The sequence below is a fragment of the Monodelphis domestica genome, chromosome 4, assembly GCF_027887165.1.
Source record: "Monodelphis domestica isolate mMonDom1 chromosome 4, mMonDom1.pri, whole genome shotgun sequence".
In the NCBI taxonomy this organism is placed as follows: Eukaryota; Metazoa; Chordata; class Mammalia; order Didelphimorphia; family Didelphidae; genus Monodelphis; species Monodelphis domestica.
In genome coordinates this window covers 446,414,750-446,439,232 of record NC_077230.1, presented here as the reverse complement: position 1 = coordinate 446,439,232, position 24,483 = coordinate 446,414,750, and the positions used below count along the sequence as shown (strand labels likewise).

At 38.9% G+C, this 24,483-nt stretch overlaps 1 protein-coding gene across 1 annotated transcript; it reads left to right on the top strand.

The window, feature by feature from the left end:
* Positions 1 to 2,324: 2,324 nt before the first annotated feature.
* LOC100619290 (zinc finger protein 260-like) lies at positions 2,325 to 21,034 on the top strand. The gene is made up of 3 exons (XM_016422741.2): positions 2,325 to 3,303; positions 9,003 to 9,129; positions 18,869 to 21,034. The coding sequence occupies exons 1-3, from the start codon at positions 3,271 to 3,273 to the stop codon at positions 20,899 to 20,901; spliced, it is 2,193 nt and encodes a 730-aa protein (XP_016278227.2). The 5' UTR covers positions 2,325 to 3,270; the 3' UTR covers positions 20,902 to 21,034.
* The last annotated feature ends 3,449 nt before the right edge of the window (positions 21,035 to 24,483 follow it).

Sequence of the window (24,483 nt, the reverse complement as noted above, 5' to 3'; positions counted from 1 at the left end):
TTTTTTTTTTTTTAATAGTCCTGCCCTCCAACAGTCTGAGGGACAGTGAACTGGCCCCCTGTGTAAAAAGTTTGGGGACCCCTGGTCTAGATTATCATACCAGCCATTAGTCATATTAACAGGAAGCATAATAAAAGGTGGCTGTTTAACAACAACTACAGTGATAGCAGGAATCGAGGGATTAAGACAATTGCTTGAAATACATCCTGAAGAAGAAATTCTAAAAGTCATGGGGGATAGCATGCGCATCTGTAGGACCACTGAGAAAGTCAGAGTCATTGGTGTAAAGTGGAAGGCAGCAATGCAATCAGGAGGTGAAAATCCCTGCTTGTGCTTGGGCTGCAGGTGTCTTGGTTTGTTCCCAAATCGGTAGAGTATTCTGACTTGTTGTCTTAACATAGTCTCTCTGAATCTGCATTCTCTTCATTGCCTTTGCTGGAGTGTGTCATGCAGTTTGTTGTTGGAGTGGGAGTCCTGGTGAGAATGTGTCCTAAAGGTCCTAACCTTTAACTAAAAATTTTAGATTATATCTGCCTTTTAAGCTAGTCTGAATATTGCTAAATGGTCAATTTACACAAAGAAAGGTTCCTAAAACATAAAAAATGGAGACAAAATTTCTTCAGTGTTATTGTGGAAAGCAATAAGAGTGGGGTTAAATAAGAAGCTAATATAAAGCACTAAGTAATTGTTGCAAGGCAACAATACCAGTAATAAATATATATTTATTATAATTTTATTGTTATTAATACTTAACAATGATCAATAATCATAAATAAGCACCTATTATTAACAATAATGATTAATCATTAATAATAATTATTAGCAAACAATAATATCCATTTATAAGTTATTGATAATCATATGAATATTATTGTGTTCTAAAATTATTTTTAATATTGCATTGAATTAATTTGGTTTAATTTTAGTTTGATCAATTTTATAAATTTGGTTTTAATTTAATTCAACATTATTGATATTGAATTATTAATGATACTTTTATTTACATGTATTTAATTTAATGTTATTATTTTAGGTTATTATAAGTAATAGTAGAATTTTAAGTTGCCTGCAGTTTTTACTTCTCACTTGTGGGTGGTGCTACACCTATGTAGAGAGGGTAGGACACTCTCTAAGGGTGGGGTTTTCTAAAGATTAGGGAGAGAGAGAGAAAAAGAACAAAAATGGTGTGATTGTAGACCCTAGGGGGAGTGGTCAGTCTTTAAGCAATGTTTGGGTCAGGGAAACTTCCTTGTAAAAGTTCCATCCTTTCCCCTCCCCCAGAGGTAAAGCCAGTGGCCATGTGCTTTCAAAGTTGGGGGGCTGGGCCTTAGGGGTGCTAACTGCCTGGGGCTCCCCCAACCAGTGTCTGAGGTCAGATTTTGAACCCAGGACCTCCCATCTCTAGGTCAGACTCTCATTCCACTGATCCTAGGTGGGATCAGGGTTTAGAGTCCCTCATGTGAGCTGACACCTCACTTTCCCCCCTTGCCCCACACAGCCGGGAAGCACCCCTGGGTTAGTTTACTGTCCATTTGGACAGCTTGCTGAGCCCAAGTGAGAGCCAGGAGCCCGGGTCTGGGGAAGGTGCAGGCAGGCAGGGGACTGGGAAGGATGAGGAGTTCCTGCTGGGTCCCAGAGTCACTTGGGATTCACATGGGGTTTTGATGAGGCTCATCTGTGCAAAGCTCGAGACTTGGACTCCTTTCTCCAACACCCCACCCTTACCTAAGCTAAAACATGGGGCGGGGGGGACCACATGGGCTCCTGGAGGCAGGCTCAGAAATGGAGGCAGCAGCTTCTCTGTCCTGGCAAAGGGGAGTCTGGCACATGAAAGCAGACTGCAAAAATCACCCTCTTCTAATACTCAAAGATTTTCTCCAAAGAAAATGAAGAATTCTTTTTCTGATCGTGGACTCCATTCTGCTGGATTAAAACGAATAGTTTCAGGTTCTTATTTTCCATAAAATGTTTTAACCATCATTTGAAATAGAGAAAAGAAGATCCGCATAGATTTAAAGTCTCTTTCTTACTCTAAGTCTGGCCATGAGTAGCTCATCCTCTCACCTGTCTGCTCAGGGAAGTAGAGAGCCAGCTGAGCTCCACCCACACTTTTATTTTGTTCATGCAAATAGCTCTGGCCTGTGAAAAATGGGATGCCCTGGGTCAGCAACCCAGAGTGGGGAGAGGGTGAAACTTCCTCCACACACTTAATTATCATCATTTTCTTCACTGAATTTTGGCAGTTTTGCCACACTTTCCTCGAGTTCACTTAGAGGCTGTTTCAACAAATACGTTTCCATGGAAGGTTGTGTTAAAGGGATTTTCTTAGTCTCTCCTTGTGTCTCCCTCAGAGGCCAGAGAGCAGGTTTCTAAGTAGATCAGAACTGACAGGAGTCAGTGAGCCAGAGCTGAAGATTCCGTTACCAGGGAGACCAGCCTGAGGAGAGGAAGTAGCCGCCCTCTGACAGGAAGTTAGGTGGGAGAGTTCCTCAGTGAGGAGATAAAGGAAGCAGCCACTGACAGTTGGGGCTCTGCTGTGTCCCTGTGTTTGTTCATCCCTTTAAAGGACCACAGAAAAGGCACAGAATACAGAAGTTCCTGCATCAGGAGGGGGAAGCTCTGGACCAGAAGCTATGATAGGGCTTTACCCTCCCCCAGAGGAGAGAATGGGCCCCCACCTTCCTCCCCCCTTCTCTGTCAGGCTGGGGGGTGCAGTCACTGGGTGGGGGGCGGGGCTGGTCCAGGCCTTTCCCCAAAGGTCCAAGGGGAGAAGCAGCCAACCTGAGCCTGGCTGGAATGGGGGTGGGGGGTGGGGGGTGGATGCCGGTGCCCACAGGCCATGGAAGGAGCTCTGATCTCTGACACAGAACAAATGCCAACATGTTTGCCCCCAACCCCCACCTGATGCCTATCTCCCCATCCAGCGTCTCCTGCTCCCCACCTTTACCCAGTAACCTCTCCTAGGAATCTCCCTCAATTCACTCTGTGCACCCAAAGCAGTTTCTGAATGGAATGAAGCCAGAGAGAGCAGCAGAGGGGGTGGGGAGGCTTCTTCCTGACTAGTCCAAGGTCCTTTCCTAGCCTGAGGCTCCCTGTCCCCTCCTGTGGGGAGAGTCTCCTCTGAGGCCAGGGAAGAGCCCTGGGAGCTCCTCTGAGTCCTCCCCTCTCTAATTCCCCACAGGTGTGCGAAGAGGAAGTCTCCCCACCCTGGGGCTCCCACCCCCTGAAGGATCACAGTCTGGCCCAAGCTGAGGCCCTGGAGCCAGAGGGATGGCCCCCAGGACCCTGAGGCGCCTTTCCCAGGTGAGTGCAGTCCATCCCCAGCCCTGGTCAAGCTCCCTCAAGGCCAGGGGCGCCATCACTGCTTGTTGTCAGTGTGACCTCAAAGATCACCCACAATCCCCAACTGTGTTCTGGGGGTTCTCCTGGGCCTCTGTAGCCCCTGCCTGGATGAGGTTCCAGCAAGACAAGCCCAAGTGCAGCCATTTATTCATCCACCCTCCAGTGGGACACATTCCATCAGAGGAGGATGCCTGTGTGTCCCACCATTCCAAGGAGGGCCCAGGGACAGTTTCTGCTCCTGACTTCCAGGTCCTGGGGTTTGGACTGCTCAGTCAGACCTGCCGGGGAGACTCTGGAGGAAGTTTGGGGTGAGGTAAGGTGAGGGCACTGACAGGAAAAGACATGTTTTTAGTAGAAGAAAAAGGATGGAAGTTCCAGGGGAGGGTAAAAGGTCTGCGTTTCAGATATTATTAAACTATCAGGAACTTAGAGTGCACTTAACATACAGAAGCTTTGAGCCCTTCCTTCCCGATTAACATCATTGACCTTGAACCTTACAGGATTGTCTAACCTGTTGGTTTATCAATATTTTTCATTTTGGTTACTTCATTTTTATATTTTTAACATAAAAAAATTTATTTAGAATATTTTTTCATGCTTCCATGATTTGTATTTTCTCTCTCCCCTCTTCCTCCCTTCAGCAGTTGACAAACAATTCTGCTCGGTCGTACATGTATTAATTATCAAAACTTATTTCCATATTATTCATATTTGTAATAGAGAGATATCTTTTTTAAAATTCATTTAAAAATCTTTTCCCATATTCAAATGCTTCATTTTCTTTTCCTTCCCCCTTCTAGAGCTGACAAGCAATTCCACAGAGTTGGACAAATGTTGTCACTTGATACCTATTTCCATATTATTCATTTTTGCTGTAGCGTGATTTTGTTATGGCCTAAACCCAAATCACATACCCATATAGACATGTGATAAGTGATGGCATATGTTTTGTTTTTGCATTTCTACTCCCATAGTTCTTTCTCTCATGGTGATAGCATTTTTTTACATAAGTCCTTCAGGAGAGTCCTGGCCTGTTGCATTGCTACAAGTAGTAAAGTCCATTACATTGGATTTTTTTTCACAGTGTTTTACTTTCTGTGTACACTGATTTTCTGGTTCTGCTCATTTCACTCTGCATCAGTCCATTGAGGTTCTCCTAGTTCATATGGAAAGCCTCCACTTCATTAATCCTTACAGCACAATAGTATTCCATCACCATCCTATACCAAAATGTATTCATCCATTCCCCAATCAAGGGAAATCCCCTCATTTCCCAATTTTTGGCCATCACAAAAAACACAGCTATAAATATTTTTGTATAAGTATTTTTCATTATTACCTCATTGGGATACAAAACTAGTAATGCTATAGCTGGATCATAGGGAATACAGTCTTTTAAAGCTCTTTCAGCATAATTCCACATTGCCTTCCAAAATGGTTGGATCAATTTGCAACTCCACCAACAATGTATTAGAGTCCCAATTTTACCACATCTCCAACATTTATTATTTTACTTTATTGTCATATTGGACAATCTGCTAGGTATGCAATGGTACCTGAGAATTTTGATTTGCATTTCTCTCATTAGGAGAGATTTAGAACACTTTTTTCAAGTGATTATTGATCATTTTGATTTCTTTATCTGAAAACTGCCTATTCATGTCTCTTGATCATTTGTCAGTTGGGGAATGGCTTAATTTCTTGTACAGTTGACTTCTTTCCTTATATATTTGGGAAATTAAACCTTTGTCAGAGAGTTTTATTGTAAAAATATTTTCCCAGTTTGATGTTTTCCTTCTAATTTTGGTTGCATTGATTTTTGTTTTTATAAAAACTTTTAAATTTAATATAATCAAAATGATTCATTTTATATTTTGTAATATTCTCTATTTATTCTTTTGTCTTAAATTCTTTCCTTTGCCTAGACTGTCAGATATGCTATTCTATATTCTCCTCATTTATTTATGATTTCACTCTTTATATTTAAGTCTTTTATCCATTTTGAATTTATCTTGGTATAGGGAGTGACATCTTGATCTCAACCTAATTTTTCTCATACTGTTTTCAAATTTTCCCAGCAGTTTTTATCACATAGTGAGTTCTTTTCCCAAAAGATAGGATCTTTACATTTAGGAAACACTGGCTTACTGAGGACATTTATGCCAAGTCTATTCCATTGATCCACTGATCCTTCTTTCTCTTAGCCAGTACCAGATTCTTTTGAAGGTCACTGCTTCATACCACATTTTTTTCATTTGTTTCTTTGATATTCTTGATCTTTTGTTCATCCAAATAAACATTTTTATAATTGTTTTTAATTCTACAAAAATGTTTCTTAAAAACTTTGAAAACACTTGAAAACTTGAAAAAAAGTTTGATAGGTTTGGCACTGAATAAGTAAATTAATTTCGGTAGGAACATCATTTTTATTATATTAGCTTCTCCTACCTATGAGCAATTCATATTTTTCCAATTTTTTAGATCTAATTTTAATTTTTTGAAGTGTTTTGTAGTTGTTTTCATATAATTCCTGTGCTTGTCTTGTTAAATAAATTCCCAAATATTTTAAACAGTTCAGAGTGATTTTAAAAGGAGTTTCTCTTTCTAACTCTTGCTGCTGAGTGTTGTTGGAAATATAAAGAAATGCTGATGATTTGTGGGTTTATTTTATACTCTGCAACTTTGGTAAAGTTGTTAATATTTCTACTAGCTTTTTAGGTGATTTTCTAGGATTCTTTATGCATACCATCATATCATTTGCAAAGAGTGATGGTTTAGTTTCCTCAGTGCCTACCTTAATTTCTTTTTCTTCTCTACTTACTACTGCTAATGTTTCTAACCCAATATTAACTAATAGAGATGATAATGGGCATTCTTACTTCACTCCTGATCTTAGTGGGACTGCTTCAAACTTGTCCCCATTGCAGATGATACTTACTGACAGTTTAAAATATATGTTGTTTATTATTTTGAGGAAGATCCCAGCTACTCCTATACTTTCTAGTGTTTTCAGTAGGAATGAGTGTTATATTTTGTCAAAGGTTTTTTCTGCATTTCTTAAGATAATCATGTGATTTCTGTTGGTTTGATTATTGAGATGATCAATTATGTGAATAGTTTTCCTAATATTAAACCATACTTGCATTCCTGGTATAAATATCACCTGTGGTCATAGTGAATAACCTTTGTGATAACTCACTGCCTTGTAGTCTTTTTGCTAAAGTTTTTGCATCTATTGTGAAGATTGGATTTAGCACTCCCCTGATTGTAACAATTAAGGTACTTAGCTCTTTCTTTATCTTGAAGATTAAATTGTAATCTCCTATCTATTTTTAGATTTTAGTCCACAAAGTGTAAAACCCAGTATTTAAGGTAGATCTATCCATTTTAACCACAAAAGGTATGAACTAACAACAAAAAGGTGTGAACTAACCACAAAAGGGTGTGAATACCCATTTCATACAATGAATGGGAGGTCTGTAAACCCCTTGTGAAAGAGTGGGCAGTCCTGGTATGAAGATGTGATTGGTAGACGTATAATTTAGGGGAGGTGACACAAGAGAAAAAGGTCTTTAAATAGTGGAAACAGAGACACACAGAGATCATCATCAGTCACTTGGGCTTGGACTGGAATCAGCAGTTATTTGGAGTTGGACAGGAAAACAGGCACTTGAAGAGAGACTAGAAGACAGATACTCAGACTTGGAGTGAAGACACTTGGTTGTGGAACTGGACCCCTGTAGGAGCTCTTGCAGGAGAACTCAGACTGCTTTCCTTTTAGATGGTCATGATGGTGAGTGAAAAGGATGACTTCTTTCCTTGCCCTTTCTGGAGGTGTGAACCTCCGAGAAAGACCCATCTCCTTGAGACTCCCTTCCCCTGACTGTTGCCTGAGAATTTCTAACTGGCTCAGAGGAAGCCACAACTTTCTCTCTGCCACAACTTTCTCTCTCTCTCTCTCTCTCTCTCTCTCTCTCTCTCTCTCTCTCTCTCTCTCTCTCTCTACCCCCCTTCCCCTCTCTCTCTCTCCCCCTCTCTCTTTCTGTCTCTCCCCCCTCTCTGTCTCTTCTCTTTTCCCTCTTCCTTCCATCTTCCTCTATTATAAAATAAACTATCATAAATTACATTTTACTTTAGTAATTCATTTTGGGATTTAGAAATTAAATCCCTGGTGACCACCAATTTAATATTAAGTCCAACCATAAATTTAACACTATGTTCATGAAGCTTGTAGTTTTCTTTCTCTGATTATGGTGTGCCTGGCTGTGGAATCAATTTGTATCATAAAAAGAATTTTGTGGGACTCCTCCTTTGCTTATTTTGTCAAATAATCTGTATAGTATTGGGTTTTGTTGCTAAAGCTTTGATAGAATTCTCTTGTGAATCCATCTGGCCCTGGGGATTTTTTCTTAGGGAATTCCTTGAAGGCTTGTTCAATTTCATTTTATGAGATGGGATTATTTAATTATTCTATTTCCTCTTTTGTTAATATAGGCAATTTATATTTTTTTTTCGATATTCACCCATTTCACTGAGATTGTCCTATTTATTGCCATTTAGTTGGGCAAGGTAGCTCTTAATAATTACCTGAAATGCTTCTTCATCAGAGATGAGATCACCCTTGTGGGGAAAATGCTGTTGGCAGAAATACTAATAAGAGAATCAGAATATCCAAGCCAAAATGAAATATGTTTATTGTGAGAGGGCTGGTCTCATAGAAAAGGCAGACTCTGGTGAAGACTAAGACCAAAGACCCTGAGCCTGATGAGATAGCCTTTTCTAATGCCCAGAAATCTGATGACACAGTGTCAGATGAAAGGTGGTTAAAATTAAAATAGAATGAACAGAAATCTTCCACATGGGCAGGTATGAATTAATGACCAAGTGCTTAATAAGCTGGGAAGTATGGGAATCCTCACTGTGGGAGGTAACCAATATCTGTTATTATGACTAACCTTTCCAAGGCCTCTGCAATAAGAGACCCGGGTCTGATTTTTTGCTGAAAATTCCTATCCATTCAGGCATCAGTCACCTCCTATAGCTAAGGGTGGCAGCTCAGGATGCCTGACCTAAGCCATTGCGCCTGGGAGATGGACATCCTATACTACTGACTGACTGTCTTCTGTCATACATGCTGCACGGGGTGATGGGCTTGGTAGGAACTTTAGGCCACAGGCTTAAGGTCAAAGTGCCTATCACCAGATTTCATACCTCTCAGAGTCATCCAGGGGTCCCTCATCAGGAGCACCTGCAGTCACAAGGAACTGGAGGAAAGAGCAGGCCCGTAGATGAACTAGAATTCTGATAGTTGTGATGAGGAGGGACTCCAGATCACCTTCTCTCTTCTCCACAGAATCTACTGCCTCCCTCAGAGACCACATACCCTCTCCCTAATCCATAGGGAAAAGCCTTTCAGAGTGACACACTTCTCCAGTCTTTACTCTTCCAACATGATTCTCACTTCAGACACAAAATGTCTTTGTCAGTGTTCCATTGGGCTCTGGATGACTGGTCTCCAGAGCTGGCTCTGACACTCTTTGAGTCGAAAAGTTTGGGGTGAGTCCTTCATGTGCTTCACTTTCTTCAAGTTAGTTAATGAGGACTGAATTGGATGAATTCTGCAGACTCAGCTCTAAATTTTGTGACTTTTGCTGCTTTAGGGGTCAATAACATTCAAGGATGTGGCTGTGGACTTCACCCAGGAAGAGTGGTGCCTGTTGGACCCTTCTCAGAAAGACCTATACAGGGAGGTCATGCTGGAAAATGTGCAGAATATACTCTTTGTGGGTAAGGACCACTTCTTCTGTTAACTCTGAATCTGCCATTGATGAAATGTCTTCATTCCATGCCAAAGGAGCAGGATTTTAAACCTTTGTCAATGACTAAAAAAAGCAAAGTACTGATCTCTGCACAGGGTTCCCCCTTTCTGGTTTTACTTTATTTAAGTCTTTGAATTCTGTGATGGGAATTTGGGACTTTCCTTTCTTGCTCCTGAAATTACCTCTCTTCTATTTTAGGTAGATTCAGGTGAAAAGTTTAAAGTGTTATAGATTTACATTCCTGAATTTAATCACAAAAGTTCTCTAGTAGACCTTCTAATTAGACCTGAATTTTGTGTGCAAATTCTCTGTTAATACCTAGGCAGATTTTCCTTGCAGATAGCCATTGAAGGGGACACTCTACCTGTCAAGGCAGCCCCTTCCCATGTAGGATGAGTGGTATTTAGAAAGGATTTTTTAAAGAAGTATTAATGGGGGAGGCAGTGCCAAGAAGGCAGCAGAGGAGAAGCAAAAGCTGGAATTATCTTGAAAATCCCAAACGAACCTTAAAAGACTGATTCTAGAATTCTATAATCACAGAATGAAGGGTCAGAGTATGGTGGGACTTCTAAAGAAAACAACTTGAAAGGTAGGCAGAAAGGGTCTATTTCTAAGGACAAAGAGAAATTGAATGTAAAACTGGGCAATGGGGAATACAGAAAATCCACTCCCTAAATACTGCTCCATATCCTGAACCATACAAAAGACAACCTCAAAACACCAGACACTTATTAATCCTTAATTACTGCCTCCCACCCTCACCCCTTGCAGGTAGGGAAACAGAGAATAAAGGGAAGGGGATGGAGGAGAAACTATTGGTCTTCTACTCAAACAAGAAAAGGAGTAGCAATTATGAACTCAGATAAAGGTAGAGCAAAAATTGATCTCATTAAAAGAGATAAGGTTGATAATTACATCTTGATTAAAAAGGTAGTCTAGATAATGAGACCTTGTTAGTTCTTAACATACACGCACCAACTGATACAGCCTCCAGATTTTTAAAGTAGAAACTAAAGTAGAATAAGGAAGAAATTGCTAATAAAACTATAATGGTAGGGGATCTCAACCTTCCTTTATCATAACTCTCACCAAAAAATAAACAAGAAAGAAATAAAGGAAGTGTATGAAATTTTAGACAAGTTACATTTAATTGCCAATGGAATGGAATGGAAAAGAAATATATCTTCTTCTCAGGTGCACATGGAAAATATACAAAAGACCACGTACCAGGGTATAAAAAGTTTCACAACAAAATGTGAAAAAAGCAGAAGATATAAGTACAACCTTTTCAGATCATAATGCAATAAAAGTATTGTCAATAAGAATTAATGGAAAGAAAAGTTTAAAATTAATTAGAAAATGAATAATTAATTGATCAAAAGAGGTGGGTCAACAAACCAATGATGTAAACAATAATATCATAAAAGGAATGGCAGTCAGGAAACACCATATCAAAAGTTGTGGGATGTAACCAAAGCAGCACTTGGGAAAATTTATATCCATGAGTACTTATATAAATAAAATAGAGGGAAAATGAAACAGAACACATTAAAAATCAAAAAATCAAAGGAGAAATGAATAAAATTGAAAGTAAAAGAACTTTTGAACTAATAAATAAGATAAGGAGTTTGTTTTCAAAGAAAAAAGGGCAAATAAAACAGAGCATTAATCTAACTACTATTTAAACAATTTGGCAAAATAGAAAAAGCAGTCCTACAAAATTTTTAATGTGATGCTGGTGGATGAACAAGGAGGAAGAAAAACAGAGAAAGAAAACTATAAACAAATTTCCTTAATGAATAGTGATGCAAAAATCTTAGACAGCTCACAAAGTGTATTCTCTATGACCAGATGGAATTTATACCAGGGATACTAGGCTGGTTTGATATTAGGAAAACTATCAGCATAATTGACCATATTAATAAGCAATCTAACAGAAATCACACAATTGTCTCAATAGATGAAGAAAAGACCTTTGACAATATACAATACCCATTCTTCTTAAAAACCCTAGAAAGCAAAGCAATAAAAGGGCCATCTTTTAAAATAATAAGTAGTATCTCTCTAAAACCATTAGCAAATTTCATATGCAATGGGAATCAGTGATAAGCCTTCCCATTAAGATCCGGACTGAATCCAGGATGCATATTGCCACCACTATTATGTAATATTATACTAGAAATGTAAGCTTTAGCAATAAGTGCTTTTATTTTTCAGTATTTTCTTGTAATAACAACTTTTAACATGTTTTCTAATGCTTTGAGATCCAAACCATGTCCTCCTCTCCTCCCTCACATGCTAAGCAATTTGATCCAGGTTATACATGTATAATCATCAAAAACATATTTCCATATTGGCCATGTTGTGAGAGAAGATGCCTATAAAACTAAAACCCTAAAATAACACATATAAATAAAATAAAGTGAAGGACAGTCTGTGTTGATCTAGATTCAGACCCTATTTGTTCTTTATCTGAAGCTTCATAGCATTTTTCATCACAAGTCCTTCAGAATATTCTTGGTTCAGGGGCAGCTGAGTAGCTCAGTGGATTGAGAGTCAGGCCTAGAGACAGGAGGTCCTAGGTTCAAATCTGGCCTCAGACACTTCCCAGTCATGTGACCCTGGGCAAAGTCACTTAACACCCATTGCCTAGTCCTTACCACTCTTCTGCCTTGGAGCCAATACGGAAGGTACATATTAAAAAAAAAAAAGAATTTTCTTGGTTCATTGTACTACAGAGAAGAGTGAAGTCTTTCACAATTGATCATCATACAATATTGCTCTTACTATGTATAGTGTTCTCCTGGTTCTGGTTACTTCACTTCTATCTGTTCATGTGGATCTTTCCAGGTTTTTTTATTTTTAATTTTCTTTTTCAATTTCTTTCCATAGTTATATGATTCATGTTGTCTCTGTCCCCTCTTCCTTCTCCCATCCTGGAGTTGAGAAGCAATTGCCCTGGGTTATATCTATATTATCACTCAAAACTTATTTATATATTATTAATTTTTCTAATAGGTCAATCTTTTAAAATCAAAACCCATATCAACGAGTGTTAAGCAACCTGTTTTATTATAGATTTCTACTCTCACAGTTCTTTTTCTAGCTGTGGGTAGCATTAAATTTGTTTTTCTGACTCCAAGTTCTAACCTTTTCACTACCAGCTGCCTTTAATTTCTAGATAATGGAGGGTATAGAATGTGCCTATCCTTCTATTATAAGAGGTAAATCTAGATGGAATTTTCTGATTGCAAATGTGTGACATGATCTCTTCCCTGCTCTAAATGTCCCAACAATGATTACAACAAAAACTATTCTATAGGCCTTGTTTGCATGCTCTCTTTCCAATAAGAGGACCAAATTTTGTATTTTTCTCTCCTGGTCCCTTCATTCTTCATTATGCTTCCAGTTCCAAGAGCAAATTTTATCTCCTGTTTTCAGTGAGGAGAATCACCATGGCTGCTAGAGGAAAAAAATGACTCAAAGATCTCCTATCCAGGGGAGTGTATAATTGAAAAATTACCCTAAAAAAACTATATTTCTCAGGATCCCACTGACTTCCTGTTATTACATACTTCATGTAGACAGGAGATATTAGGTGGTGACATGGAGGGTCCCACCCTATCTTTAGCATGATGAAAGCGAGCTTGGTGGCAGTAAGGCAGGTGTTTGAACTGACTGATCAGCAATGGTCACGTGGTCTTTATTTTATATCCTCTTTATTCCTTTATCTCTAATGATCATTAATACATATCCTAATTATTGAGATCTAATTTTAACTTTTATATTGTTGGCAACCACTAGGCAGAGAAGAACCTCTCAGTTTTTTAAGATAGCCTAGATATTTAAAAAAAAAAAAAAAACTTACCTTCCATCTTGGAATAGGTATTGATTCCAAGGCAGAAGAGTGGTAAGGGCTAGGCAATGGGGGTCAAATGATTTGCCCAGGTCACAGGACTGGAAAGTGTCTGAGGCCAGATTTGACCTAGGACCTCCTGTCTCTAGGCCTGGCTCTCAATTCACTGAGCTACCCAGGTTCCCCCTTAGATAAAATTTTTAAGCCACATTTCTCCTTCCAAGGCTTTTCACCCATCCCACCCACCCACCCACCCACCCTCACAAACTCCAAGAGTCTCCAAGACTCACAGACTCTCTTTGGAGCGGCTGCCCTTTTCTTTACCTACTTTTTGCCTGGTTGCTCTCCCTACTTGTTGGGCTATTTTTAGCCAGGAGACTCTTGGCAAAGAGGAGATAAACCACTTCTCATCGCCCATCTGCTTGAGCCCATGTTCCTCAGTTCCTCTCTGCTGCCTCTGGTGTTGCTGCTGCTAATACTGCCTGTTCCTGCTCCTGCTCCTACTCCTCAATTTTCCTCCTGATCTCTAGCCCCCACCCCAACTGCTATTGTTGGTCCAGCTGGGCTGCTGATAGCTGCTGATGTGTCTTTGGAACTCACAAATTTGGAGCAGATCTTTGGGCAACTCGTTGAAACTGGGGTGTATTTTCTTTAGGCAACCATTAGACTCCTAACTCCCTCTCCATGTGGCTGGGGAAACTAGCATTTTACCTCAGGGGAAAAGGGAAGAAGGAAGTTACTCTTCCAAACATGAAGTAAGCTACATGCATGGCGTACTCATTGAAAGAGCAGTACCTTGCCCATTTCAAACAGCTTCTACCATTCATGAGTGCACTGATCTTTTCACTTATCTTGCCTGAGATTCAGGGGAGAAATTCATCTCCCTACAACCCTTTGCCATTTGGGCCTGCCCAGTCGCTAAGATTCATCCAGTTTGAGATTCTTCAACCCCATTTTCTCCCTCCCTATGGGAAATCTCAAAGTTCTGACAAAAGGAATCCAAGATGATAGAGAAAAGTCTGGAGGGGAAAATATTAAGCCTTTTCAGACTCCATTGTTTTATTAAAGTCTCTGTATTTTATTTTATTGTATTGTATTCAGATTTTGCCTTATTTGTAACAAGAGGTAATTTGTATTGTATTTTTGTATTGTATTCATATTGTCTGCTTTAAGATTTCATTCTGTTGTTTTAAGTTCATATTTTAATGTATTCAGTACCATTCTGCTACACTGAATCAGTTTAATCTACTCTGTTTTAACTATTATATATATTCTGTTACTTTTCCCCTATGACTACTGAACAAAATATTGTAAAATATTTTAAAAGCCCATAACCAGGTTTTTCTTCCATTTTGCTTTGTTAAATTGTCACATAGGTGATGATGGACTCTGTCAACATGGCTAACAACCTTTGAAAAATTTAATGAGCTAAATATTGCAAATTGATTTTAAGGGGTCTTCAAACATGAATTTTAGATTTTTTTCTCAACAACTCTGACTGATCATTTTGCCTGCCTCTGCCTTATTTGTAACAAGAGGTAAAGAGTCCATTTTAGTAGCTGAAATGAAGCACTATTATAATCCCCACCTCACCTATTTGTAAAAATGTGAATGGATGGGACATAACAGTCTCATTCCAAAGGAGCTGGGAAGTTGATCCAAGGGCTTGGTACCCCTGGATGGCTCCCAAGAGGAAGCATCTCTCATTTGTAACTCTTCTGCTTATTCTTCCCTTCCACAAGAATTATCTAGATTCTTGGTGACATATTTTTAGACCCAGCATCATTGGTACAGAGGTTTGGTTTTTTCTAGACTCCTCTGCCACATTTTTGTAATGATGGCAGTAACAGATTTTTAAATATATTTCTGCCAACATTGAAACATTGCTACACCTGAAAAACTTGTGACAAGTATCCATTAGTTTTATATGTCATACAGGAGACTCCTGTGAATCCACTAATGATAGTGGGTTTGTTTAGTATTGTAATTAGATGAGCTATGCCAAAGAAGCACAAAGTTAAACTGCATAGTGCCAATCGAGCACAAGGCCACAGCGAACAACCAATCCCAATGGGATTGATGAAATTTTGAGCCAAGACAAGAGGATTTGAACTTGTCGAGGTTGCAACTGTTTTGACATATGTCAAAGGCAGGTTTTCCTTGTCCTACATTCTACCAAGTATCACAAATTTGGCTCCTATCTGGCTCCTATAATCTAGTCCCTACTCTGTCTTTCATTGTGTGGCAAAACTTTCTATAGTACTGGCTATTGATTGGGTAAGTGCATAATTGAATAAAGACTTTAATTGGGCCCCTTATTTAAGGACCTGTTATAGATTTATTTTTCCTTTACTGAAAATTTTACACATAAGATTTTGATAGTTTATATTTCATCCGAAAAAATATTTTATATTTTTTCTTTGGATTTTTTTGATGTTTTTGATTTCTCTTGTCAATTGATTCATATACCCCATAACTCAGCCATGCATCCCTAAGTGATCCCTGTTTTTCAACAACCTCTTCAAGGGGCAATGCATTATTATTCTAAAATGCAAAGTTTAAATTCTTTTTGAGAGTAATTTTAGGATAAGAAACATGCTCTCTCCGAATCCAGAAAGTGAACTGTTTGGAGAAGAAACCATGAAGATGCCTCCACAGACCACACACAGCACCAGAAGATCCAGAGTGAACTTTGAAATGTGGTGTGAGGTTGAATGCATTTGTTTTGTATGTATACTCTTATGCCAAAGGGGACTGCCCCCTAACTGGATTTTTGTCAGTGTGCCTACCAATCATGGGTTTGTTCTTTTCCCTTTAATCTCCAGATTACTGTAATTTAAAAGTTGATTATGTTAAATGATCAAATTGAGAAGACTAGTCCCCACAAATCAATCATCGGGGAGATGTATAATTGAAAATCTGTTACCCTAAAAAAGAACTACATTTCCTGGGAGCTCACTGACTTTCTGTCGTTATGTACTTCCTGTAATCAAGGGATATTAGACAAGGATGTGGAGGGTCCTGCCACTTTTTTGACATGATGAGAGAGAACTTGGTGGTAGTAAGGCAGGCATTTGAACTGGCTGATCAAACAAGGTCATGTGGTCTTTATTTTGTATCCTCTTTATTCCTTTATTTCTAATGATCATTAATAAATCTCCTAAAATATAATATTTTTATTTTTGAGATCTAATTTTAACTTTTACAGGAGTGAGGTGAAAGTGGGTGTCAAAGAACTGTTACACCAAAAGAATTTCATCTGTTGCAGTGAAGGGAGAGCTAGACTTAGGGGCTGGCAGACCGTCTAACCCTGAATCATATTGTTAATTTCCTGAGAGATGCATGATGGATTCAGTGTAGAGTAGGAGACATAATATATGGTGGATTGTAAAATAAGATGAATATTTAGTATGTCTTCACTGAATGGCATAATATCTTTGAATCTGTAGAGGAAAGAAGAAAACTTATATTGCACTTTGAAAATTACTGCAAGAGAGTTAAAAAAGAGTGAAGTTGTTTCTCAGCTTAGCATATAAAATTTACCAAGAATGACCATGTGATAATGCATCCAAAATGTTGGGAAAGAAATATCTGAAGGTTCCCCAAGATTGACAAAATGATAAGATTAATCAATGAGTGACTTTAAAAGGAAAGACAGAAAATGCAATGGACAAATACTGTTTAGTGCTGTGAACAAAGCATGCTAAGGCACAGGGTTTGAGTTGTAGTCTACTTCCAAGGAAGTTGGTCAGGTCTCTTCTTTACATATGACATGAGTTCTGAATATAATGAGAGTCTTGGTATTATATGTACAACAGATCCATTGTGAGGTTTAATTGTTATTGTATAGAAAGAATTTCTAAAATATTTTACCTTGGAATTATTACCAAATGTGCCACGGGCAAGGTCCAGCCTCACTCACAACTCCAGGGGTTCCCAACAGGTGTCGAATGATCAATCAAGAAAATGAACAGAAGACAGCTGTATATTTACGACCATGGGCATGCTTTGCATCCCATAGTTGCTCCCCCATACCCAAGCTTTATGTTTATTTTTATACCCATTTTCTTGGCACACAGATACATTACCTAATACCCGTGCCTAAATAGAGATAATTGGGAAAGCGCTTGATTAACATTCTATATTCTTGTATTGTGATTACAGATTCTTGACAGAATAAAAGTTTCACACAAGATAAATGATTTTGTCATAGGTGGCTTAATTTTCTCACTACCCTGTGAGGAGTTTTGAGCTTACAAACAATCAAGGAAATTTACTTTTTATTTTTAATAAAAAGAAATAATCAATCAGAAGCTCTTAAAGACAATTCAACAATCATATCATTGAAGTCAAAAGGTATTGGGAACACAATTCAGATTTAATATTAGACTGATCATTTTTCAGGTGTACTAGGGAGTTTCCCACTGGTGAGTTACTGGTTTGTGAAGTCGAGTCACTGGGGCATGTTGAAGCTTAGTGTACCTATACACTTTGTATGGGCCTTTATGATTGATTTGTATGCTGGCTTCATGAGAATAAGTTTCGGTGAGTGGGGAAAGTTCTGGGTTTGCCTTGTAGCTACAGTTTTACTGGTAATTATGTACCTAAGTAAAAGTTAACCCCTGGTAGTCTCTGGGATTGGGTTTGAGGGTCTGATCTTTTGATGGTATTTTAGAGAATTAGGGTACAAGTATTTTGCTCTTGCATTATTCCTTCTGAGGTTAGGTGGAATAGTAATCATGACAATTCCATAGGTAAGATATGTCAATGAGAGAGTGTGATATTGAAATCACTTTAATTTAAGGTCGCCAAGGAATTCACTTAAGTAATTCCTAAATGAAACACTCAAATCAACTGCCAAATTTTTATGGTGTTTTAATTACAACAGGAAAGAGAAAGTATTAGAGGGAGGGAGGGAGAGAGAGAGAGAGAGAGAGAGAGAGAGAGAGAGAGAGAGAGAGAGAGAGAGAGAGAGAGAGAGAGAGAGAGAGAGAGAGGGAAAAGGGAGAGGAGGAAAAGGGAGAGAAGGAAAGAAGTTTAACTCAGAACCACTCTGGCTCAGGCTGAGCCAAAGCGAGCATTAAGGCCTGGGATAGCCAAGGCAGGGAAAGGGATCAGTCCTTATCACTCACGTGACCAATCTGAAGGAAAGCAGTCCACAGGGTTCCTCCAACTCCAAGCACCAGCCTTGAACTGAATTCTAGCCCTCCTCCCAGGAAGTCCCGAGAATTCCAGAGGCTGTTCTCTACCTCAATTCCTGCATCTCACATGTGCCAATGGTGGCTCTTGCTTGACCTAGGACCACCCAGAGGTCTGTCCTTTTTTTTTTGCACATGTCTGTTGAAGGCCATATTCTCAAATAATTAAATCTTGAGTTTGCTGCAGCCCTTCCTAATCTTGTTACACTGAGTAGGGTGGAGAATGTAGTTTCCAAGACCTGATTCTGTTATTCCAAGTATCTCTATTGTTATTGATCAGGAAATAGCTAAAATTCAGTCTTCTAAAGAATGGTCTAAATAGGGTGGAGTAGTTTTGAAATTCACAAAAGGTTTGATTGAGTGGTCAGTCAAACAAGGGGCATTGAATGGGTAGTCACATCTTGCCAAGGGCCACTCTGTGGCCTCCTTAGCTACCATGAGTGACTTTGTCAAGGCATTGTGGCATGATGGCTCCCAGCACAAATGGTATATCCAAAGTCTGGTTCTGTTCGATTCAGTTTGAAAATTCTTTTTGGCCTTTGGAAATATAATAAAAAATAGTTTCCTTACTGCCATTAGAGTAGGGAACTTATATTCTATATATATGCATGTCCCCTTTTGTTTTGTGCTCATGTCATTATTTTTTTCTTCAGAGGCAGAGACTAATTTTGAAGCAAAGGAGATATCTACAAAGCTGAGCCTTTTTGTGGAAGGATCTGGCCCTTCAAGAGGCATGAATAAGGGTCCCTGTGACTTCCTTTTGAGAGAAATCTGTGACTCTAATATCAAGGTAAATAAAAATCCAAAGAGTCACTGTGCATTTGATGAAGTTGCAGAGAAATTCAGCCAACATTCAGTCCTAAATCAGTATGTGAAATTGACCTCAGGAAATGATTATTGTCTGGATAGTGAATCCACCAAATGTTTTCCTGAAAAAGTAGGATTCAATCAATTGCATGGGAAGGCTCCTGAAATGTCCATGTATCAAGATAACCTTGAGAGAATCACCTATGGCTCGAGTTTAGATCTCACAAAACATTCAAAAAGTAAACATGTAGAGATGCTTTCTGTGAGTAATAAAGGTGGAAGACCTTTCATACAGATCCCTGAGTTTGGTTCATATGAAATAATCCACTCTGGAGAAAGACCTTATCAATGTAAAGAATGTGGAAAGGATTTCACACAGAAGGGTCATCTTGTTAGACATCAGAGAAGCCACACTGGAGAGAAACCTTATGAATGTACACAGTGTGGAATGGCTTTCACAGAGAGGGGCAGGCTTGCTACACATCAGAGAATCCATACTGGAGAGAAACCTTATGAATGTACACAGTGTGGAATGGCTTTCACAGAGAGGGGCAAGCTTGCTGCACATCAGAGAATCCACACTGGAGAGAAACCTTATGAATGTACACAGTGTGGAAAGGCTTTCACACGGAAGGGGTATCTTGCTGAACATCAGAGAATCCACACTGGAGAGAAACCTTATGAATGTACACATTGTGGAAAGGCTTTTACACGGAAGGGCTATCTTGCTGCACATGAGAGAGTCCACACTGGAGAGAAACCTTATGAATGTACACAGTGTGGAAAGGCTTTCACAGAGAGGAGTTCTCTTGTTAAACATCAGAGAATGCACACTGGAGAGAAACTTTATGAATGTACAGAGTGTGGAAAGGCTTTCACACAGAGGGTCAAGCTTGCTGCACATCAGAGAATGCACATTGGAGAGAAACCTTATGAATGTACACAGTGTGGAAAGGCTTTCACACGGAAGGGCTATCTTACTGCACATCAGAGAATTCACACTGGAGAGAAACCTTATGAATGTACACAGTGTGGGAAAGGTTTCATATACAGGATGAGTCTTACTGTACATCAGAGAATACACACTGGAGAGAAACCTTATGAATGTACACAGTGTGGAAAGGCTTTCACAGAGAGAAGTTATCTTGTTAAACATCAGAGAATCCACACTGGAGAGAAACCTTATGAATGTACAGAGTGTGGAAAGGCTTTCACACAGAGGGTCAATCTTGTTAAACATCAGAGAATCCACACTGGAGAGAAACCTTATGAATGTACACAATGTGGAAAGACTTTAACACAGAGGGTCAATCTTGTTAAACATCAGAGAATCCACACTGGAGAGAAACCTTATGAATGTACACAGTGTGGAATGGCTTTCACAGAGAAGGGCAAGCTTGCTGCACATCAGAGAATCCACACTGGAGAGAAACCTTATGAATGTACACAATGTGGAAAGGCTTTCACACAGAGGGTCAAGCTTGCTGCACATCAGAGAACCCACACTGGAGAGAAACCTTATGAATGTACACAGTGTGGAAAGGCTTTCACGTGGAAGGGCTATCTTGCTGCACATGAGAGAATCCACACTGGAGAGAAACCTTATGAATGTACACAGTGTGGAAAGGCTTTCACACGGAGTGATAATCTTGCTGCACATCATAGAATCCACACTGGAGAGAAACCTTATGAATGTACACAATGTGGAAAGGCTTTCACAGAGAAGGGCTCTCTTGCTGTACATCAGAGAATCCACACTGGAGAGAAACCTTATGAATGTACACAATGTGGAAAGGCTTTTACACGGAGGAGTTATCTGGTTATACATCAGAGAATCCACACTGGTAAGAATCCTTTTGAATATAATAAATTCAGATAGCCTTTCTCATAATGCTCCACAGTTGCTTCATGTCAGAAATTCCCTACTGGAGAGAAACCTCATGAATGAGGCTGAGCTTACAGTTGCCACTTTTAGCTTATTTAACAGAAGAGGAATCACACTAGGAAGAAACTTTTGGAATGTGACCAATGTGAATAGGCCTTCAGGCAACAATCATCTCTTTTTCCCAAGCAAGAATTCCTGTTGGACAGAAATCTTATTCCTGTCATGAATGAAGAAAGACATTGAAATGGAGAGTTCAGAGCTTGTTCAGTAGGTGAAAATGTCTTCTGAACAGATTGGTTCCAGATAGATTCCCTGTAGGAAGGCTTTCAGGCACAGTTTATCTCTTATTTAATGTCAGAGGATTCATAGTTCAACAAAACCTAATGACTATGCTCAGGTTTATGGGTTTTCCTCAGAAGGAGGGTGATCACTCTCATTTGGAGAAGTGCAAATGATAACAAGTCTGAGGGACCAGCCCACGTCTATTAGATTGTTTTTTAGGACAGAAAAGGAAAGTGACAAAACGTGGAGGAGATGTAGGAAAATTGAAAAAGGAATAAACTCTAATTAGGGGTTGTTGTGAACTAATTCAACCATTCTGGAGAAGGCAATTTGGAATGATGTCCAAACGGAATTATAAAACAAAAACGGGGAATACCTACATATATTAAAAATACAAAATACTAAAACGTACTCTTTTCAGGGTGACAAAAAGTATTGGAAATTAAGAGGAAATTCATCCATTAGTAAATGGCTGAGCAAATGGTAGCATCTGATTGTAAGGAATCCTATTATTTTATCATTTATGCAGAGAAGGAGGAGTTTCAAAAAACCTAGAAAAACTTGAGAACTCATATAGACTTTTTCATTTAATATAATCAAAATTATACATTTTACATTTTGTAATGTTCCCTGTCTCTTGTTCTTAAATTTCTTTCTTTTCCTATATATCTGACAGGTATACTATTTCAAGTTCTTCTAATTTACTTATAATATCTCTCTTCATGTTTCAGTCATATACCCATTGTGAATTTATCCTGGCATAAGGTGTGAGAAATTAATCTACTCCTAAGTTTTCCCATACTGTTTTCCAATTTTCCCAGCAGTTTTTGTCAAATAGCCCAAATACTTTTTGTCAAAGACCCCAAAAGCTGGGGTCTTTGGGTTTATAAAACACTTGGTTGCTGAGGTAATTTACCCCTATTTTTTTCCATTGATCTACCTTCTGTCTCTTAGCCAGTACCATATTGTTTTGATGATCTTTGTTTTTTAGTTCAATTTAAGATCTGGTACTGCTAAGCCCCCATCCTTCACATTTTTTCATTAGTTCCCTTGATATTCTAGATCTTTTGTTCTTCCAGCTGAATTTTGTTATATTTTTTCTAATTCTTTAAAAAAAGGTTTTTGGTAGTTTGATAGGTATAGTACTGAATAAACAAATTAATTTGGGTAGGATTGTCATTTTTAATATATTAGTTTATCCTACTCATGAACAATTAATGCTTTTCCAATTGTATAGACCTAGTTTTATTTGTGTGAAAATTGTTTTGTAGTTGTATTTATATAATTGCTGAGTTTTGGCAAATCTTGGCAAAAAGGTTCTCAAATATTTTGTATGGTCTAAAGTGTTTGTAAATGGAGTTTCTCTTTCTAACTCTTGCTGCTGATTTTTGTTGAAAATATATAAAAATGCTGATCATTTGTGTGGGGTTATTTTGTAATGTATAATTAGGATTTGCTCCCCAGAACACCAAATCCCAGCTTCTCACTTTCCTTTTCACGTTATATCCTTACATTTTGGAGACAACATTTGTGTGTGACTTTTGCTCTTCTCTCTGTGATCGTTGCTACAGATGCAGGCTTTATGCCAAGCAGGAGAATCTACACACATGGCCAAACCTATAATCTAACCAAAGAAGGTGAGAACTAAAGAATGGGCAGTCCTTGAGAAAAGTGTCTGCTGTGATTGATAGAAGTGAAAATTTAGAAGAGGTGACACAAGAGAAAAAGGTCTTTAAAAAGAGGAATGATGACTATAGGAACAGATATTGGGGAAATGATAACTCAAACCAAATGACTCCACAATAATATAACTTAAGTGGTGCTCGTCCAAAAAATACTCGGGGTGCTAATTGCCTTCAGGGGGTGCCCCTCAGGGGGGGTGCCCAAGGAACTTCACAAATACTATGAAGATGTTGGGGGGGGGCTGGGGCACAGGAATCATAGGATACAACCTTTGATTTTCCAGACCTACCCATTTCACTTATCCACTGACCCCCCCATACTGATGAGTCCCATGTTACCTTAAAGGTGACTAACATCTATTATGATTGTCTTTTGGATACTGGAGCTTTCGGGTCTGTATTAAGGAGTACATCTTATTTACATTGCTATTACATTGGTTCAGAGAATGTAATGGGAGTGTCAGGGATACCCCAAAGAGCTAAAAAGTTTATCCCCTAGAATGGTGTCTGTAGGACCCCTAGAAGTACAACATTCTTTCCTCTTGATGCCTGACTCTCCTTTAAATTTGCTGGGAAGGGACCTTCTACACAAACTCAGAGCCTACCAATAACTTGCTCCCCAGATGGTTCCTTATCATTGGAAGTACCTGAGGAATCTATAAAGTTACTCCCTGTACTTCTCTCAGAGAGCCAGGAGGGGGAAAAGCATCTAACCTTTGCAATACCTGCAGATATACCAGAGTCTCTTTGGGCCACATCTTCTTCTGATATAGGCTTACTTAAGTTGGCTGTTCCTGTGTAGACACAAACTAAATCTAGCCCACCTCCTTCTATCCCTCAGTACCCTCTCTCAAAGGAGGCAATAGAGGGCATTACCCTGGTAATAAACTCATTAATCAACCAGGGCATCATGATTTCCTATAAATCTAAATACAATTCACCCATCCTACTCATTAAAAAAACAAAAATAGGGCCTGATGACAAGTACCTCTACAGATTCATACATGATTTGAGGGCTGTAAACAATCACATTATAAAGAGATACTCCATAGTTTCCAACATAAATATGATCATTTCTTCTATTCCTAGCATAGCTACATACTTTACAGTAGTGGGCTTGTGCTCAGCCTTCTTTTCCATACCCATTCATGAGGATTCCAGACATATCTTTGCTTTCACCTAAAAGGGCTCTCATATACATGGAGTCATCTGCCCCAGGGTTATGTGGAAAGCCAGAGTTTATGCGCACAAATTTTGAGCCAAGACACAGATAATATAACATTTAAAAGCAGCAAATTAATCAAATACATATCTACTCTTGGCTTCAACAGATGCATAACATATCAGGAAGATAGTAAACACCTTCTTTTGGAATTGCACAAAAGAGAGCATCAAATCTCAAAGGATAAGGTTCAGTGGTGTCTCCCTAAAGTAGAATATTTGGGGTTCATCCTGACTGCAGGTGCCCATTCTATTTCTCCCAAATGAATTGAAAATATTCAAAAATTAAGCACACCTACCACTAAGAAACAGTTAAGAGCAATTTTAGAAGCAACAGGGTTTTGTAGACAATGGATTTCTTGCTATGGTGAAATTACTAAACCCCTTATAG

What these genes read in the sequence shown, in the direction of transcription:
- LOC100619290 (XM_016422741.2), top strand. Translation starts at nt 3,271, where the DNA reads ATGGCCCCCAGGACCCTGAGGCGCCTTTCCCAG. An exon ending in CCCTGAGGCGCCTTTCCCAG is followed by an intron (nt 3,304 to 9,002) that starts GTGAGTGCAGTC and finishes TTGCTGCTTTAG; the next exon opens with GGGTCAATAACATTCAAGGA. An exon ending in GCAGAATATACTCTTTGTGG is followed by an intron (nt 9,130 to 18,868) that starts GTAAGGACCACT and finishes TTTTTTCTTCAG; the next exon opens with AGGCAGAGACTAATTTTGAA.